This window comes from Mobula hypostoma, chromosome 16, assembly GCF_963921235.1.
Source record: "Mobula hypostoma chromosome 16, sMobHyp1.1, whole genome shotgun sequence".
Lineage (NCBI taxonomy): Eukaryota > Metazoa > Chordata > Chondrichthyes > Myliobatiformes > Myliobatidae > Mobula > Mobula hypostoma.
This window is the reverse complement of record NC_086112.1, coordinates 45,280,238-45,300,857: the sequence shown is the minus strand read 5'-3', so window position 1 is coordinate 45,300,857 and position 20,620 is coordinate 45,280,238. Positions and strand designations below refer to the sequence as shown.

Genomic DNA, 20,620 nt, shown 5'->3' with positions numbered 1-20,620 from the left:
AAGCATTTTTGTTCATTAAATAATTCATCAGAGGTTATATGTAAAAATATGTGAATTGCATATGTCATGATGCTAACATGAGATAAGCGTGCACCTCACTTGAAGTAAAGAATGAAGTTTGACTTGCATCTCTCAGCTCTCTTGTTTTCCTTTGAGTTAGTTTAATGTTTTGAAGTCACAAAACTTAACAGAAAGCATTCAAGGTCAGAATCAAATCTGAGTCTCTGGAGCTGTGAGCCTAAGAGAGGTGGGGTCCAGTGCTCAATATCGACAAGGCAAAGCTCCTTCAATAGCCTTCCAATGCTGCACCACACTAGCCTCTGCTCATAAAGGTTTTCAGCATTATCATAGAAAATGTTGACTAATTCCTATATCTCAGCATCTCTCGGTGAAGGATGAAAATTACCACTACCTTGAGTGCCCCAGCATAATATTGGTCAAATGAGGGAAAGGACATTTGACGACTAAGACCCCAAATTCACTGTCTGCTGGGAAGCAGTGATCTCTAAAACTGGACAACTGAAGCAAACACTTCAAGGGACTGGAAATATACCATCAACTCCATCTCCACAGATTCCTCCAAATTCACAAAGAGGACAAGCTAACTAGCATCAGTGTCCTTTCCCAAGACAACATCAACAGTAGTGAGGCTCTAGCTGATCTCAATTGATTACAACAATCATGCCACATTGACACCAGACTTCCAAAGCAGCCACTCTGTTTCATGTTTTTATCATAAGAAGAGATAACAGATGTACGTAGGAAAAGATACAAGGATATGCTCAATGTCTCCTTACAAATGTCCAAATACACTACCATTCATGAGTATCTCAGGTCTATAAGCACTCAACAGTAGAGAATGAGGATTTGGAGTGGTACTGATTAACACAGTAGCTCAGTATATGCAGTAAAAGCACTACGGCACTGGCATACTATCCAAATGTCCACCTCCCGCCCCATCCATGGAAACATTTGTAGATCCAACCTCTCTGACCTCCTCATAACTAACAAAATTGGACTTTAAGCAAGTCATTCCCGATGCCAAGGAAATCCTGAAAAAAGATTTCCTATAATCATAACTGGTAATTCTCTATTTACCTCTTCTCTATCTCCCCTGCAGTTGTATCTGCCACTCACCAACCTCACTAAATACACTTCATACATTTACGTACAGTGGTGCTAGAAACTTTGTGAACCCTGTAGAATTTTTTCTATTTCCACATAAATATGACCTAAATGATCAGATCTTACGTAAGTCCTAAAACTAGATCAAGAGAACCCAAATAAATAATAACACAAAAACATTATACTTGTTCATTTAGTTATTGAGAAAAATGATCCAATATTACATGGTGTTTGTTGGAAAAAGTATGCGAACCACCAGGATAATGCCTTCAACAGAAGCTATATGGAGTCAGGTGTTCCAATCAATGAGTTGAGATTGGAGGCGTGGGTTGTAGAGGTGCCCTGGCCTGTAAAAAAGATACACAAAGTCAGGTTCTTGACAGAGCCTGCTCTCCTCAAGAAAGATCTGTTTAGTGTACCATGCCTCGATCAAAACAACTTTCAGAGGACCTTAGAAGGATTTAGAAGAATTACAGAGATGCATGAAGCTAGAAAGGGCTACAAAAGCATTTCTAAAGACCTGAGTGTTCATCAGTCCACAGTAAGAGAAACTATCTACAAATGGAGGAAACCCAGTACTGTTGTTACTCTCCCTAGGAGTGGGTATCCTGCAAAGATCTTACCAAGTGCACAATGAAGGAGGTGAAAAAGAACCCAAGGGTAACAGCAAAAGACCTGCAGAGATCTCTAGAACTTGCCAATGGAGCAACCAGAGCTGTCTCTGTTCATGTATCCACTATAAGAAAAACACTGAACAAAAATGGTGTTAGACCATAAGACATAGGAGCAGAATTAGGTCATTTGTCCCATCGAGTCTGCTCCGTCATTCAATCATGGCTGATCCTTTTTGTTTTCCTCCTCCTCAACCTCATTTTCCAGCCTTCCCCCTGTAACCTTTGATGCCATGTCCAATCAAGAATTTATCAATTTGTGCCTTAAAAACACCCAACAACCTGGCCTCTACAGCTGCACATGGCAACAAATTCCACAAATTCACCACCCTTTGGCTAAAGAAATGTCTCCGCATATCTGTTTTGAATGGACGCCCCTCTATCCTAAGTCTGTGCCCTCTTGTCCTGGACTCTCCCACCATGGGAAACATCCTTTCCTCATCTACTCTGTCTAGGCCTTTCAACATTTAAAAGGTTTCAATGAGATCCCCCCTCATCCTTCTGAATTCCAGTGAGTACGGACCCATAGTCAGCAAATGTTCCTTGTATGATAACCCTTTCAATCCTGGAATCATCCTTGTGAACCTCCTCTGGACCCTCTCCAATGCCAGCACATCTCTTCTAAGATGAGGAGCCCAAAACTGGATACAATACTCAAGGTGAGGCTGACCAGTGCCTTATAAAGCCTCAGCATCACATCCCTGCTCTTCTATTCTAGACCTCTTGAAATGAATGCTAACATTGCATTTGCCTTCCTCACCACCAACTCAACCTGCACGTTAACCTTTAGGATGTCCTGCACAAGGATTCCCAAGTCCCTTTGCATCTCAGATTTTTGGATTTTCTCCCTCCTTGGAAAATAGTCTGCACATATATCTCTACTACCATGCATTTTCCAACATTATATTTCATTTGCCATTTTCTTACCCATTCTCCTAATCTGTCTAAGTCCTTCTGCATCCTACCTGTTTCCTCAACACTACCTTCCCCTCCACCGATCTTCATATCATCTGCAAACTTGGCAACAAAGACATCTATTTCATCATCTAAATCTTTTGTATACAGCATAAAAAGAAGTGGTCCCAACACCGACCCCTATGGAACACCACTAGACACTGGCAGCCAACTAGACAAGGATCCTTTTTTTTCCCACGTTCATGGAAGGGGGCCACGGAGGAAAGGAAACTACTCCAAAACAAAAAATTTGCTGCACATCTCAAGTTTGCAAAGGACCACCTGGATGTTCTACAACGCTTCTGGGACAACGTTTTGTGGACAGATGAGACAGAAGTGTAATTTTTCAGCAAAAATGCATATTGCTATGTTTGGAGAAAAAATGGCACTACACACCAACACCAAAACCTCATCCAAAACACTGTGAAGCATGGTGGAAGGAGCATCATGGTTTGGGGCTGCTTTGCTGTCTCAGGGCCAGGACAGCTTGCAATCATTGAGGGAACAATGAATTAAAAATTGTGTCAAGACATTTTACAGAAGAATGTCAGGGTAGCAGTCCATCACCTGAAGCTTGATAGAAGTTGGATAACACAACAAGACAATGATCTGAAAGCCAAGAGTAGATCAACAACAGAATGGTTTAAAAAGAAGAAAATTCATATTTTGGAATGGCTGAGTCAAAGTCCTGACATTAATCCTATTAAAATGTTGTGGAAGGACCTGAAGCAAGCAGTTCATGCAAAGAAGCCCACCAACATCTCAGAGTTGAAGCAGTTTTGTAAGGAGGAATGGCCTAAAATTCCTCCAAGCCGATGTGCAGGACTGATCAACTATTACTGGAAACACCTGGTTAAAGTTATTGCTGTACAAGGGGTCACACAAGTTACTGAAAGCAAAGGTTCACATACCTTTTCCAACAAATACATGTAATATTGAATCATTTTTGCAATAAATAAATAATGTTTTTGTGTTATTTATTTATTTGGGTCAAAATGGTTGTTGTGATGCGTCTAGTGTGGTGGTGCAGTGGGTAGTGTTTGTTGCTCTCATTTTCAGCTTCCACTGCTGGCTAACAGTCTCATGAAAAGGAGAGCTGAGTGCGTAGATCTCTCCCTGCTAGTACATCTCCAACAGCAAGCCTCATGTAGTGCCTCCTCGCTGGTGACACACAGAAACTGAACTCCTCTCAGACTCAGGCTGAACTACAGAGGACGGGGAGGAGGTCTGGCCCCCGCATGTGTAGCACGCAGGCCCAATGGTGCATGGACGCACCCTGGTGCTCATGACCAGGTCCCCAGCTATGGGTAAACAGCCACACTGCCTTGTGGGCAGCCTCAGGACAGACGAAGGCTACAGGAGTAAAGCCAGACAGCAAATCCGGAGTGGAGCCCCTAAGGTGGCTGTACGTCATTGAACATGCTCCCGGCTGCTCCTACAGCCAAGCTGGTGCCAAACGTATTGCTTCATTTGCTTTCCTTTGGACTACACTGGTGAGGCCGTGAAGGAGATCTTGATGACTGGGCATCTCAGAATCTCCATAACTTCCACCCAGGCTTGTGATGATGATCATCATCACCCACTGTCCTTCGAGATAGTTGGATGCCAACCACTAATCACCATTTAATTGGATTCTCTTTATCCAGGGTTCACAAACTTTCTAGCACCATTGTATATACATTCCAAACCTAATTTACAGCTTGCATATAATGTAGCAAAAGATGAGCTTACTGTCTCTCTTCCTACTTACTCCAAAAATTAGATACTTGGCACAATCTATATTTAGAAGCGTAGGGCAAGAATTTTTTTCGACGCCCACAGGAATGTGTTTGCCTGTCATAATGACAGGCAAACACATTCCTGTGGGCATTCCTGTGATCACCAGATGTGAACTGCCTTCTAGTATTTGACATTTCTACCCTGCGTAAAAGATTCTGCCTAACTACCCTCCCTACACCTCTCATAATTTTGTAAACTTCTTTCAGATCTCCCTTCAGCGTCCGATGCTCCAGAGAAAAAAATTCAAGTTTGTACAACCTCGGCTCATATACGTAGCTAATACCCTCAAATACAAACAGTGTCCTAGCAAAGCTCTTCTGAAGCCTCTCAAAACCCTCCACATCCTTCCTCTAATGGAGCAACGAGAACTGTATGCAATACTCTGTACAGCCTGACCTATACATCTGCAATATGACCCAACTTCACTGACATTGCACTGAGAATGGTGTTTTTATGGGTACCTGTGAGGTGGCAAAAACTTGTCAAAGGCAAAAGCTTACCTCAGAAACATAAAAGCCAGGTTAAATTTCTCAAGGAGCACTATTTGACCTGAGAAACAATGGTAACTGCATTCCAGTCCAGAGAAGCAATATCAGTTTTCACATGCATTGAGCTGAAACTAAAGAGCTATGCATCCAAATTTCGAGGCCTCGTTGTACAGCACTGCTGTAGAATCTAAGCAGCTCTATGATGCAAATTGTAACATTAGACATGGAGTGAAAAACAGTAATCAAAAATACTGCCAAAGATGATACAGAAAGTTAATATTTCAATCTATTCTTAAAATCGCTTCTACTACTTACAAATATTCCCTAGTAATCATGCACTCCTATTTTACACAGATGAAACTATAACATCTGGATAAAATCATGACATTTCTAGAAATAATCTCCTTAGCCTCACATTAAAATTAGAGTCCCATGAGAAGTGTATCTTGGATGGAGATCTGGCAAAACTATCTCCACTCCTCAGCAATGAACTGAGAATTAATTATGTCACCACCGCCCCCCCACCACCACCACCAATATTTTACACTGCCATTAAGCAGCAATCATATAATTTCCCTTAATTCACATTTGATTGCTTTTCCTTTTCATCGACTGCACTGGCATGAGTCACAGTGAGACAATTATCCACAACATAGACAGCATGCTGAAACATGGGAATCATTCAATATTCTTATCTCCTGCAGGACAGACAGGGGAAAATATAAGTCTTCCAACAGATCAAAGCCTATGCTTAGAACAATTGCATAACAGTCATTCAGTTACAGTTGAAGGGGTTTTAAGTTGGTTTAACATCGGAAAAAAATGTCCTTCACCTGCTCTACCAAATGAAGCTCAACTGGTGTACACGTCATCAGAGGAAAGTTGCATCTCACATATACTCCTTTACTTTTTCTCTGCAATGTGGCACCACACATATCTGACAAGAAAGCTGGAGTAAAAGGTGAGCTGGCAGTAAAACAGGACAAAATCAGTAGCAGATAATGGAGGAGGAAATTGCTATCCAAATACTTCGAATCATAGACCCACTACACCCAGACTTCTGAGGTTTAATAGAACATTTTCAAGGATGAATGATTGCTATATTCCTTAAACCCCACAGATGAAATTTATTGCAGAAAAAGCTAGTATCTGCATTTATACAGAGTGCCATACAGAATCAGCATAAAAACACAGATCACAGAGTTGCATGCAACAAGTCTACTGACTTTTAGAATGGTGCAAAAGAATATACATGCAGTGCTAGCATCCCTGTTAGACTGATGAATGCATCAGTAGCATATTTGTCACCAAGAGGAAATATTCAGGCAGTACACAGTTAAAATGAAATGCAAAAATTAATCAGTTTGTTTGAAGTGATGACAAACCCAATAGAAAAAGTGATTACAAAAGATATAATGTATTTTCAGAAGCCGAAGTGTGATCTGCCTTATAAAAGTCTTATTTGCCATATGTTATGAAGGCAGATGTAGCAACGGAGACGAAGTTGATTGCTAAGCAGGAAATAATGAGTTAAGTTAAATGGATGTTGCTCAGATTAGGGAAGAGCCATAAGAAATAGACCCCAGAGTTAGTATTTTCTTGGTATTTCAAGGACTTGGCCTTAGAACAGGGATGACTAACTCAACATCTGCTGCGGATGCAAACAAAAAGCTCGCTAAACTTCACATGCTAAGTGGTATCTGTTGTCGGCCCCCATCCAACACATATTCCACGCTCCCCTCCTACCCCTCCTCACAGTCCCCCACCCTGCTCTCATGACTATACCCCTTCCCCACACAAAACCACCATGGTGGGTTTCACAGCTGAACAGGTGAGAAGACAGCTGAAACATCTCTACCCAAGCAAGGCTGCAGGACCAGATGGTGTCAGTACCAGGGTGCTCAAAGCCTGTGCCCCTCAGCTATGTGGAGTACTTCACCATGTATTCAACCTGAGCCTGAGGCTCCAGAGGGTTCCTGTATTGTGGAAGACGTCCTGCCTCGTCCCTGTGCCGAAGACGCCGCGCCCCAGCAGCCTCAATGACTACAGACCGGTGGCATTGACCTCCCACATCATGAAGACCCTGGAGAGACTTGTTCTGGAGCTGCTCTGGCCTATGGTCAGGCCACACTTAGATCCCCTCCAGTTCGCCTACCAGCCCCGACTAGGAGTTGAGGATGCCATCGTCTTCCTGCTGAACCGTGTCTACGCCCACCTGGACAAGCCAGCGAGCACTGTGAGGGTCATGTTTTTTGACTTCTCCAGTGCGTTCAACACCATCCGCCCTGCTCTGCTGGGGGAGAAGCTGACAGCGATGCAGGTGGATGCTTTCCTGGTGTCATGGATTCTTGATTACCTGACTGGCAGACCACAGTACATGTGCTTGCAACACTGTGTGTCCGACAGAGTGATCAGCAGCACTGGGGCTCCACAGGGGACTGTCTTGTCTCCCTTTCTCTTCACCATTTACACCTCGGACTTCAACTACTGCACAGAGTCTTGTCACCTTCAGAAGTTTTCGGATGACTCTGCCATAGTTGGATGCATCAGCAAGGGAGATGAGGCTGAGTACAGGGCTACGGTAGGAAACTTTGTCACATGGTGTGAGCAGAATTATCTGCAGCTTAATGTGAAGGAGACTAAGGAGCTGGTGGTAGACCTGAGGAGAGCTAAGGTACCGGTGACCACTGTTTCCATCCAGGGGGTCAATGTGGACATGGTGGAGGATTACAAATACCTGGGGATACAAATTGGCAATAAACTGGACTGGTCAAAGAACATTGAGGCTGTCTACAAGAAGGGTCAGAGCCGTCTCTATTTCCTGAGGAGACGGAGGTCCTTTAACATCTGCCGGACGATGCTAAGGATGTTCTACGAGTCTGTGGTGGCCAGTGCTATCATGTTTGCTGTTGTGTGCTGGGGCAGCAGGCTGAGGGTGGCAGACACCAACAGAATCAACAAACTCATTCGTAAGGCCAGTGATGTTGTGGGGATGGAACTGGACTCTCTCATGGTGGTGTCTGAAAAGAGGATGCTGTCTAAGTTGCATGCCATCTTGGTCAATGTCTCCCATCCACTACATAATGTACTGGGTGGGCACAGGAGTACATTCAGCCAGAGACTCATTCCACCGAGAAGCAGCACTGAGCGTCATAGGAAGTTATTCCTGCCTGTGGCCATCAAACTTTACAACTCCTCCCTTGGAGGGTCAGACATCCTGAGGCTGGTCCTGGACTTATTTCACAATTTACTGGCATAATTTACATATTACTATTTAACTATTTATGGTTCTATTACTATTTATTATTTATGGAGCAACTGTAATGAAAACCAATTTCCCCAGGGATTAATAAAGTATGACTATGACTATGTATATGTTAGTTTTTTTGTCAGTAGTATTAATTTGATGCTACAACAATGTGCACCAATTGTACTTGCTTCCTGATATTCTCTCGCAGTGAAGTCAACTGAAACATACACTGAAAAATAACGCAAAAGACAACAGGTACAACTAATACTAGCAACTAAAATTTCGATCCCTAAGATATTACAGGAATATATAGATTGGTAAACTGAACAGAAGAACAAACGATAGCTCCAATTTAATGTGGGTAACAAAGATATTTGCTTTGGGGAAGATAACAAGGAAGGTGAAAAAGCACAGATGCCTTTAGTTTTAAAAACATAACTCTCTGAAAGTGAAGGCATGTGAAAGAAGATCTATAAATCAGTTTTTTTTACAAAAAGGGATTGAAATCATTGTTAAGTTGAAGCAATACTTAGGTAATAGTATGTACTTTTAAGTGCCCTGTTATAGACCTTGAAAGCCTATTTAGCATGGAATCAACAAATTAAGAGCAGAAATGAGAATCTGTGTGGAGATTCAAAAAACTGGAACAATCTCATTGAACATAGACAAACAGAATGCTAATTAAGTAAGAGTTTGTTTCCAACGTGGAGAGTTGCTGCAGAATGGAATGCTTTGGGAAGTCGGTGGTTGAGGCATGAAATATTACGTCTTTTAAGGAAAAAAATACAGAGGCAAAGTAACAAATAATGAAGCAGAACTATGGGGATGTACACAATAGTGGATTTAGTTTTATACTGCTCTAGCTGGGAAATGACATGCTGTGACAGAACAAGAAAACACTAAATTACTTCCTACTGTGCGGGAAAATCTCTACAATGTTAATGAGAATCAGAGTAAGAATCTGAATTAGTTTTAATACCACTGGCATATGTTATGACATTTATTTTATGGCAGTAGTACATAGCAATACATAATAATAAAAATTACAAGTTACAATAAGTAGATATAAAAAATAAAATTAAATTAAATAACTAGTACATAAAGAGAGGGAAAAGCTAGTGAGGTAGTGTTCATTGCCCATTCAGAAATCTGATGGCGGAGGTGAAGAAGCTGTTCCTGAAGCAGTGAGTACAGTATGTATCTTCAGGCTCCTATACCTCCTCCTTGATGGTAGCAATAAGAAGGGAGCATGTACTGGGTGATGTGGGACCGTAATGATGGAGCCACCTTTTTGAAGCATCGCCTTTTGAAGGTGTCCTGGATGCTGGGGAGGCTAGTGCCCATGATGGAGCTGGCTGAGTTTAAAACTTAACAATGTTAAGGAGAAATAAATATTTCAAGAAAGAAACACAACATAAAAATATTGCCAAAGAGCAAATAGCTCAAGCAAAATGATAAATTCTAGCTACATCACTTACTTAAAAGCAGCTCAAAAATGCAGTAGTTACGCAAGAGTTTACAACTCAGAGCCCAAAGAATTTTTAACTGGAATCCAGAGAGGATTTAGCCAAGCCAAACTAATATATCACATTGGTCTGAAATTTGTGTACATTAAGAATATGAAGTGTGTCAAACTTCTGGAACATATTCTGATTAAAACTGGACATTACCATGATATTTAACAGGCAACTACATTATGACTACAATCAAATAGCAGGAGACTTGGACTGTCTTGTTCAAATACATGCTTCTTGTTATTGTATTACAAACCTAAAATCATGTTATAAGGTAACAAAACAATAATGTCAAAAAAGGCAAAATACCAAAGCACAGAAACAGGCCACTCAGCCTACCAAGTCTATGTTAAAGATCAATTACCCCTTTGCATTAATCCAATTTACCAACACTTGGTTCCTAGACCTCTACGATTTGGCAATTCAAGTTCTCATCCAGATACATGTTAAACATTAACAGAATACCTGCTTCCAACACTTACTCAGAGTGTACATTCCATATTCCACCATCATCTGGGTGATAAAATTCTTCATCAGGTCCTCTCTAATCCTTTTCTCACTTACCCTAAACCTATCTCCTCCAGTTTTTGACATCTCTGTGAAAGGGAAAGTTTCGTACTATCAACTCTGTTTATATGTTTCATAATTTTGAATACCTCTTCACACAAAAATGGATTAAAAAGTTTGTCCTGGCGCCATCAAAGTAACACAAAATAATTTCCTGCTTTACATAAACATCTGGCAACTTCTTTCCCACTTTCTTAATCTGTATATGTATATTTTAATTATGCTTTTGCCAATGCTGTCTATATTCCTTTCTCAACCAGCTTATTGAATACTTATTAAGATTTCAATAAGTTCTTCCATCTACGACAATGATTATGAAGCAACAGAGTTCAGTCATTGAAAAGAACCAAGGTTTTGAAGTACCAGAAAAAGGAAAGCACATGTTGCACTTTTTTTGTTTAATAATCTGTTACTTTAGCGTCAGTGATGAAGAAATACGGGCAATTCTCAGCACTGAATTTAAATACGATGTGCTATGCAGTTGTGTACTTTGAGACAGTTAATGTATTTTCCCAATGGAATTTCAGTGACATTAATATGAAATTTTCTCAGCTTATCAGAGAATTTTAATTTTTTGTCCTTTTGAATTGTGATGATTAAATTGCAGCTGTAGATTTTGTGTAGACCCTGTTTTAATTTTAGTGTAGGAACCACACTCATAGAAACATTGATTAGTGTGTGAGGAATTTAAGGTAGTATATTGACAGAATTTACAGCAGCACGGTGTCACAGCTAGTAAAGCCATTGCTTCACAGCGACAGCAATGCTGGATTAATTTCATCCTGACTTCAGGCGATGGAGTTTTCATGTTCTCCGTTCCTACATGGGTTACTACATCTAGTGTCCAAGTGAATCATAGAATCTGGGGACCTAATGGAAAAATGGGGAGAATAAAATGAGATTAATGTATGATTGGTGTAAATGGGAGCTTGATTGGACTCAGTGGGCCAAAGAAGTTGTTTCCATGTTGTGTGGCTCTGATTCCAAAACTAAATAAAGTAATCAAATGCAGCCTCATCAGTTGTCCTTCCCCAGATCTGAAACATTCCATCCAGATCACATCCTGATGAATCTCCTTTGCATTTTTTCCAATACAATCTCATTCTTTCTCTAATGTGGCAACCAGAATTGCCCACAGTATTCTAGTTGTGGCTTAACAAAGCTTTCACAAAGCTGCAGCATAACCTTCCTGTCCTTATGTTCTATGCCCACGCTAATGAAGGCCAATATCCCATACGTCTTCTTCAGCGTTTTACTGTGCTGTCATCTTCAGGGATCCTTGGACTTGTATGCCAAGGCCCTTCTATTACTCAATGCAGTCCTACTCTTCATTTAAGGCATTCCCACTCTTCATTTAAGGCATTCCCTTATCTCTCCCATGAGCAATGTACCTGCACTCACCTCAAAACTTGCAATTCTTCTTCAGAGTTCTGAATTTCTTCTCTGAGCCTTCTCCATCGCAGCAAGGACCTTAGTTGCTGTTGTTCTTGCATTGCTTCCTGTGACAGCTAGAGAAGCGTAGTCAATGAACACTTGATAGCTAACACATGCCTTGCAAAATTAAGCAAGAAAATTAGCTGCAGTAATGAACTCCTAATAACAGTATTAGAATACTAAATGGCATAATGATCTGCCAATGGCATAGAGTTCAGCATTTCTGCTGTTGCCTAGTGATGTCATTATATAATAACAACCTTTCCATCAATGCCAGCAAAATCAAAAGAGTTGGCCATTGATTTCAGAAAAGGAGACAATGCACATGCTCCTGCTTACATCAAAGGTGCTGAGGGTGAGAAAGTTGAGAGATCCTACGAGTGAACATCTGCCCTGATCTGTCCTGATCCAACCACATTGACACTACGATTTATTTTGTGTTCTGGGAAGCAATATATTGTGATTAGTGTGCTCCTCTAACTGGTGCTTACATTATCCACATATATTTGCCATATCTGACTTAATAATTTTTAAATCATGATTCAACACAATCATTCTCTCAGTTCTAATCAACAAGCTCCAAAACCTGGGTCTCTGCAACTGAATCCTTAACTTCCTCACCGGGAGACCACAGTTTGTGCGGATTGGAAATAACATCTCCTCCTCAATGACAATCAACACTGGTGCAAGTCAAGGATGCAAGCTTAGCCCACTGCTCTACTCTCTCTACACCCACGACTGTGTGGCTAGACATAGCTCAAACGCCATCTATAAACTTGCCAATGACACAACTATTGGTGGCAGAATTTCAGATGGCGAGGAGGAGGCGTACAGTAGCGAAAAAAATCAGCCAGTTGAGTGGTGTCACAGCAACAACCTTGCACTCAATGTCAGTAAGACCAAGGAATTGATTGTGGGCTTCAGGAAGGGGAAGTTAAGGGAAAACACCAGTCCTCATTGAGGAATCATCAAGTTCCTAGGATCTAATCTGGGCCTAACATATTGATGCTATTACAAAGAAGGCACAACAGCAGCTATACTTTCATTAAGAGTTTGAGGAGATTTGGTGTCTCACCAAAAGCACTCGCAAATTTCTACGATGTACCAGGGAGGGCATCCTAACTGGTTGCATCACCATTGGTGCACAGGTTCGGAAAAGGCTGCAGGAAGTTGTAAACATGGGCAACTCCACCATGGGCACTAGCCTCCCTAGCATATAGGACACCTTCAAAAGGCAATGCCTCAAAAAGGCAACATCCATCATTTGGGACCCCCATCACCTATGACATGACCGCTTCTCATTGCTGCCATCAAGGAGGTGGTACAGGAGCCTAAAGGTTCACACTTAACATTTCAGGAACGGCTTCTTCCCCTCCACCATCAGATTTCTGACTGGACAATATAACCATGAACACTTCCTCAGTAGTTTTTTCCCCTCTCTTTCTGCACTATTTATTTAATTTATTTTTAAAAAATATATATATACTTCTTATTGATATTTGTTTTTATTACTGTGCATTGCAATTTATTGCTGCCACAAAACAACAAATTTCATGACATATGTCAATAATATTAAACCTGATTCACTACAGCCAAGAATGCTTACCAATGTCCCTACTTCCTCAGGAGGTTAATGAAATTTGGCATGTCCTCTTTGACTCTCAATTTCCACCATTTTCTTTAAAAGGGAAATAGGGATAATCCTGGAAAATATAGACTGGTGAGTCTCACTTCAGTGGTAGGAAACTTACTGGAGAGAATTCTTTGGGAAAAGATTTATGAGCATTTGGAAAACCATGGCCTGATTAGGGAGAACTAGCATGGCTTTGTGCAGAACAAGTTGTATTTTACTAGCTTAATTAAGTGTTTTGATGAGGTGACAAGGGTGTTTGATGAAGGTACAGCTCTATATGTTGTCACCATGGATTTTAATAAAGCGTTTGACAAGGTCCCTCATGAGGGTCATCAGAAGATTAAGACTCATGGGGTCCATGGTAAATTGCCTGTGCAGGTTCAGAACTAGCTTGCCCACAGAAGACAGAGGGTAGTAGTTGAAGGGACTTATTCTAGCTGGAGATCTATGATTAGTGGTGTTCTGCAGGGATCTGTACTGAGACCTCTGCTGTTTGTGATGCTAGTGCGCATGCACCAGTCGTGCATACAGCCTGGCACAGCCGTTCCGATCTATTCTTTTACTTTCTTCTTCTTACTTTTTAATTTACGTTATTTTTTGTATTTTTTTTTCTCACGCTAACACGTCGAAGCTGCACCCTCCCTAATATGTTGGTAGAGAGAGTTTTATTTGGGTTTTCTTTAGCGCTGGAAATGGTTATATCCCGACACGCAGGACAGAAACAAGGTCACATTGTGTATTCCACGGACCAGCAAATTCCGGTCGGCTTAGCGAACAGAGCGGCAGACACCCCTGCTGAAATCCGGAGGAAAACACACAGAGGGGAATCACAAAGCCGAGGAAAGAGGACCGGATCGAGACAACAGAGACTTTTGGAGAAGAGGAGTTCGGTGAGTAATACCGTTCCGCCTGACTGGAAGTGCACTGAGAGCGGTAAGCGGCGTGAAGCAGTGGGGTGCTTACTGATCTGGCTAACAACGGATGGTGCAATCCGGGGCATATTACGATCGAGGAACGTGTTTGTAGACTGGATATTGAACTTTTTACTGTTGGACTTCGGCCACATTCCACCGTGATACAACACTTAGCGGCACGGGAGGTCGTTCCTGCCTGTGGCCATCACATGTGCAGCTCCTCCCGTGGAGGGTCAGACACCCTGAGCCAATAGACTGGTCCTGGCCTTATTTTCCATCTGGCATAGTTTTGCATTTTGTTGTTTGATTGTTGGGGTTTTTTGTATTGCTATATTTACGCTCTATTCTTGGTTGGTGCGGCTGTAACGAAACCAAATTTCCCTCGGGATTAATAAAGTATATCTACCTATCTATCTATATGAATATCCTGAATGAAAATGTAGATGGATGGGTCAGTAAGTTTGCAGATGATACAAAAATTGGTGGTGTTGTGGATAGTGTAGAATACTAGTAAAGAATACAATGGAATATAGGTTAATGCAGATATGGGCAGAGAAATGACAGATGGAGTTTAACCCACCCAAATGTGAAGTGTTGAACCTTGGTAGGTCAAACGTAAAGAGAGAGTACACTGTTAATGGCAAGACCCTTAACAGAGTTGATGCGCAGAGAGGTCCTGGGGTCCAAGTTTATAGCTCACTGAAAGTGGCTACAAAGGTTGATAGGTGATTAAGAAAGCATGTGGCATTCCTGCCTTTATTAGTTGAGACACTGAGCTCAAAAATCCGGAAGTTATGTTGAAGCTTTATAAAACTCTATTTAAGCTGCATCTGGAGTACTGCATACAGTTCTGGTCACCCCATTATAGGAAGGATGGTGAGGCTTTGGAGAGAAGAGGTTTACCAAGATGCTGCCTGGAGTAAAGGGCATGTGCTATAACAGGAGGTTATACAAACTTGGGTTGCTTTCACTGGAGCGGCGAAGGCTGAGGGAAGATCTGATAGAGTTTAACAAGATTATGAGAGGCATACAGAGTAGATAGTATCTTTTATCCAGGGTTGAAATGTCTAATACCAGAGGGCATGTATTTAAGGTGAGAGGGGATAGTTTCAAAGGAAATGTTTCTCCCTCTTCCACTAGCCCAGGCAGTAGTGGGTGCCTGGAATCCAATACCTGGGGTAGTGGTAGAGGGAGTAACATTAGGGACTTCCAAGAGACGTTTGGATAGGTACATGAATGTGAAGATAATGAAATTTTGTGGACACTGTGTAGGCAGAAGAGATTAGTTAGCCATTTGATTACAACTTTATTTGGTTCAGCACAACATTATGGGCCAAAGGGCCTTTAACCATGCTGTATTGTTCCATTTCTATGTTCATTGAAAATATCCTCTCTGGATGCATCATGGCTTGACTTGGCAACTGTTCTGAAACTGCAGAGAGCTGTGCACATAGTTGAGTGTACCACGGAAACCAGCCTCCTCTCCATGGACTCTGTCCATCCTTCTCGGTGCCTCAGTAAACCCAGCCAGCATAATCAAAGATCCCACCTACCCATAACATTCTCTCTTATAATCCATCTCCATTGGGTAGCTGGTTCATAGCACTTACTGACAAATTATTTAGCCAGAGGGTGGTGAATCTATGGAATACGTTGCCAGAGATGGCAATGGAAGCTATGTCATTGTGTATATTTAAAGCAGAGGATGACAGGTTCTTGATCAGTAAAGGTACCAAAAGTTAGGGCTAGAAGGCAGAAGAATAGGGTTGAGAGGGATAATAAATCAGCCATGATGAAATGGCCTAATTCTGTTCCTATGTCTTATGGTCTTCGGGACTCAAAGACAACTTCTGTCTCACTGTTATAAGACTATTGAATGCTACTTCATTACAATAAGATGGACTGCTGATCTCAGTGACCTTGCACCTCACTGTCTATGCACATTGCACTTTCTCTATATTATACTTTATGCTGTACTCTGTTATCGTTTTACCTTGTACTACCTCAATGCACCCTTGTTATGAATTGATCTGTATGTACGGTGTGCAAGTCAAGTGTTTCACTATAGCTTGTTACATGGGACAATAACAAACCAATTTACCTATAATCTTTTCTTCTATAATCTTTTTTTTATAACTGGTACAAGAACAATGATCAAAATGTAAAGTAAGGTAAATTTTATTATCAAAGTACATATATGCCACCATATAAAACCCTGAAATCCATTTTCCTATGGGCACACTCAGCAAATCTATAGAATAGTAACTAAAACAGAACCAGAAAAAGAAGATAACAAGCTGTGCAAATGCAAATATAAATAAATAGCAATAAACAACAAGAACATGAGATAATGAGATAAAGAGTCCTTAAAGCGAGATCATTGTTTTTAGGAACATTTCAATGATGGGGCAAGTGAGTGTAGTTATTCCCTTTTGTTCAAGAGCCTGGTGGTTGAGGGGTAGGAACTGTTCTTGAACCTGGTGGTGCATGTCCTGAGGCTCTTACGTCTAAGTCTGCTTGATAAAATACTAGAAATCACCCCACTCCCCATAAAAATCCATCAGTATTTTGTTTCAGTTGACTCCATCTGCACATTTCATAATGGAGTCCCTGAATGATAATCCAAACAAAGTGAATCAAGGAGAAAGGAAAATGGAAAAGAACAGCTTTGGCTTGCCAGAATGAATCGAAAAAGGGAACTGGAAGAGACTGACTGCCACAAATGTCAGTTCAATACTGAGTTCAGACACCAAAAAACTATGTGATCAAAAATGGAGACAGAAAAGATGGCAGGTGTTGGAATTAAATTAAAAGTAAACTACTAGAGAAAGTCAGCGGGTCAAGCAGCATCTGTTGGGGCAAAGAAATGGTCAAAGTTTCAGATCAGGGCCCTGTATTAGGACTGAGAATAAAGAAAGAAGACGGCCAGTAGAAAGTGGTGAAAGGAAGGGTTGATACAGGGGCTGGTAGGTAATAGGTGGAACCAAATAAAGTGGGGGATCATGGTCAGATGGAACCACATGGGGATGGGGACGGAGAGGGGAAAGGTAGAGATAAAGGATGTCAGGTGATAAGTGTAACCAGACAAGGGAGGCACGATGGTCTGGTGGCGCTAGGTTGGAGTCTGGCTGGGGAAAGGAACTGACAGGTAGGTTGGTGAGTGAAAGGTGGAAACAGGCAAGAGGGAAAAAGTAGGCAGACAGCAAGGGGAAGGTAGAGATGAAACCAGATGGGGGAGGGTGGGATAGGAAAGGCAGGCCCAGAGAAAGGAAGCCCCAGTGGATAGGTATATGACCATAAGACTTAAGAGCAGAATTAGGCCATTTGGCCCATCGAGTCTGCTCTGCCATTCAATCGTGGCTGATCCTTTTATTCCCCTCCTCAGACCCACTCCCCAACCTTCTCCCTGTAACCTTTGATGTCATGTCCAATCAAGAACCTATCGAGCTCTGCCTTAAGTACAACCAACAACCTGGCCTCCACAGCTACCTGTGGTAATAAATTCCACAAATTCACCACCCTCTAGCTAATGAAATTTCTCCACATCTCTGTTTTAAATGGACACCCCTCTAATCTAAGGCAGTGCCCTCTTGTCCTAGACTCCCCCACCCCATGGGAAAAATCCTTTCCACATCTACTCTGCCTAGGCCTTTCAACATTCAAAATGTTTCAATGAGATCCCCCCTCATCCTTCTAAATTCCAGCGAGTACAGACCTAGAGCCATCAAATGTTCCTCATAAGATAACTCTTTCATTCCCAGAATCAGACTTGTGAATCTCCTCTGAACCCTCTCAATGCCAGCACATCTTTTTTTAGATGAGGAGCCCAAAACTGTTCACCATACTCAAGGTGAGGCCTCACCAGTGCCTTATAAAACATCAGCATCACATCCTTGCTCTTGTATTCTAGACCTCTTGAAATGAATATTAACATTGTATTTGACTTCCTGACCATCAACTCTGCCTGCATGTTAACCTTTAGAGTGATCTGCACAAGGACTCCCAGGTCCCTTTGCATCTCAGATTTTTGGGTTTTCTAATGGCAATCTCAAGATGAACTTCACTAAGACACAAGCAGTCACATTTGCCACAACCATCCAATATGAAACAACTCCAACAATTCCTGGGATTTGCCAACTTTTACAGAAAGTTCATCAGGAACTTCAGCTCAGTGGTAGCTCCACTGACAGCACTGTGCGATCCATTGGCCCTTTTGTTTGGACTACCGAAGTGGAGGTTGCTTTTCCAGAGCTCAAACAGTGGAGAGGCTCGAACAATCATGTCACTTTCTTCTTATGGGAAACCTGAGGATATTGGATCAAGCTGTTCAAAATCATGACGAAGTCTTTTAGGATGAATAAGAAGCAAATGCTTCCAGGGACAGAATAGTCAGTAATCAGAGGATATTGATTTTTCACGAAAACAAATTATACAACTAGTAACGATCTGGTAGACAGCATCTGAAAAGGTGGTGTAAGCAGACTAAGCAATAAATTACAAAAGGGAATTGGATAATTTTTTCAGGGCTTTATGGAAAGGCCAAGTACTAACTGGTTGGAAAATTCAATGGAATAAAAGAAAACTGTGACAATCTATTGATTCTAAAATACACCAATACAAAAAAAAGTTTACTTAGAAAGCTCCAACATTTTTCATTTTCCTTCATCCTTAATTGACCCCACTGTCTTATATATATATAACTTATATAAATAACAAACATATCTAATATCACCCTTTTCATATTTACTTCTGGGGCACCTTCAAAAGTGCAAACCTGTGGTGGTGTAGCTCAATGGAAATGATTAAATATTCCCATTTCAGCCTGTTACAGCTAAGAATCACAACTGCATCCAAGGTCTGTACAGTTAATAAAGATATTTTAATGTAATAGAACAAAAGGTCACTGCTTACAACCAATGAAAATAATGCTTACTGTGGCCGTAATATCTGTGCTAGGAGTACTCTTCATCGGAAATGTGGCCGTCACTTGGGGCTACAAGTGTGTTTAAAAAAAGAACGAGGTTTTCGACTTTCAATACCGACTATCTTGCTGGCAAAGGTGCAGTCTCTGGTAAATAAAATTGACAATCTCAGAGCTAGGGTGCTGTATCAGAGGGATATTAGGGCAGTGTGAGTCCTCTGCTTAAAGGAATCCTGGTTAAGCCCTTCCATACCAGATGCAGTGATCCAGATTGACGAGTTCACTATACACCATCTAGATAGGACTGTCGAGTCTCTCAAAAGCAGAGGTGGTGGTGTATGCCTCATGATCAACTCTTCATGGTGTACTAATGTGTCAGTGATGTCCCAATTTTGATCACCAGACCTGGAATATCACGCAATTAAGTGCCATCCATTTTACCTGCCACGGGAGATGTCATCGATCTTTTTGGCAGCAGTGTACATTCCACCTCAGGCCAATATCAAACAGGCTCCAGGGGATCCGAGTGATGTGATGAACATGTTCGAAAGAACACACCCTGACAGCTTCACCACTTTGGGGGATTTTGGGGGATTTTAACCAGGCCAGCTTGAAAAAATCATTAAATAATTATCATCAACAAATCACTTGTAATACCAGGGGAAGCAACACACTAGACAACTGTTACACTAAGATTCCCGTGTTATCCCACACTTCAGAACATCTGAACACCTAGCTGTACATCTGTTCCCTATGGCAGAGACTGAAGACTGCAGCACCAGTAGTACGGACAAGGGAAGCACAGAAGTGCCTACATGACTGCTTTGAATCCTGTAAATGGACTGAACTGTATTCAGGGATTCATCTTCGAATCTGGATGAATATGCCACAGTTGTTACCAATTTCATTAAAATTTGTGTGGACGAGTGTACGCCTGCAAAAAATTGCTGTACATTCCCAAACCAAAAGCTGTGGATGAAACAGGAGGTTCGTTGTCTGCTGAGGGCTAGATCTATGGCTTTTAAGTCTGGCAACCCAGGCCAGTACAAGAAAGCCAGGTTTGACTTGCGGAGGGCTATTTCAAGAGCTAAGAAATGATTCCAAGAGAGGTTAGAGGCGGCATCGGATGCACATCAACTCTGGCAGGGTTTGCAGGACATTACTTCCTACAAAGCAAAACCCAACATCGTGAATGGCAGTAATGCTTCACTACCAGATGAGTTCAACGGCTTTTATGCCTGCTTTGAAAGGGAGAATATAACTACAGCTGTGAAAATCCCTGCTGCCTCCGGTGACTTTGTGATCTCTGTCTCGGAGGGTGATGATACGCTGTCTTTCAGAAAGGTGAACCCTCGCAAGGCAGCAAGCTC

At 41.6% G+C, this 20,620-nt stretch overlaps 1 protein-coding gene across 16 annotated transcripts in view; it reads right to left on the bottom strand.

Moving 5' to 3' along the window:
• Positions 1 to 20,620, bottom strand: part of aopep (aminopeptidase O (putative)) — a 295,893-nt gene that overhangs the window by 187,797 nt on the left and 87,476 nt on the right. For 13 of the 16 annotated variants that reach the window (XR_010020603.1, XR_010020602.1, XM_063068847.1 and 10 more), the window contains one exon: positions 11,750 to 11,856. Coding sequence is in view for 14 of the 16 variants with exons in the window: in XM_063068847.1 (XP_062924917.1) it covers positions 11,750 to 11,856 (107 nt within the window). In the remaining 2 variants the exon portion in view is untranslated. Of the gene's footprint in view, positions 1 to 1,344; positions 1,473 to 10,307; positions 10,378 to 11,745; positions 11,857 to 20,620 lie in introns of those variants that run through there. The other 3 variants (XM_063068854.1, XM_063068856.1, XM_063068857.1) reach the window with 3 other exon arrangements.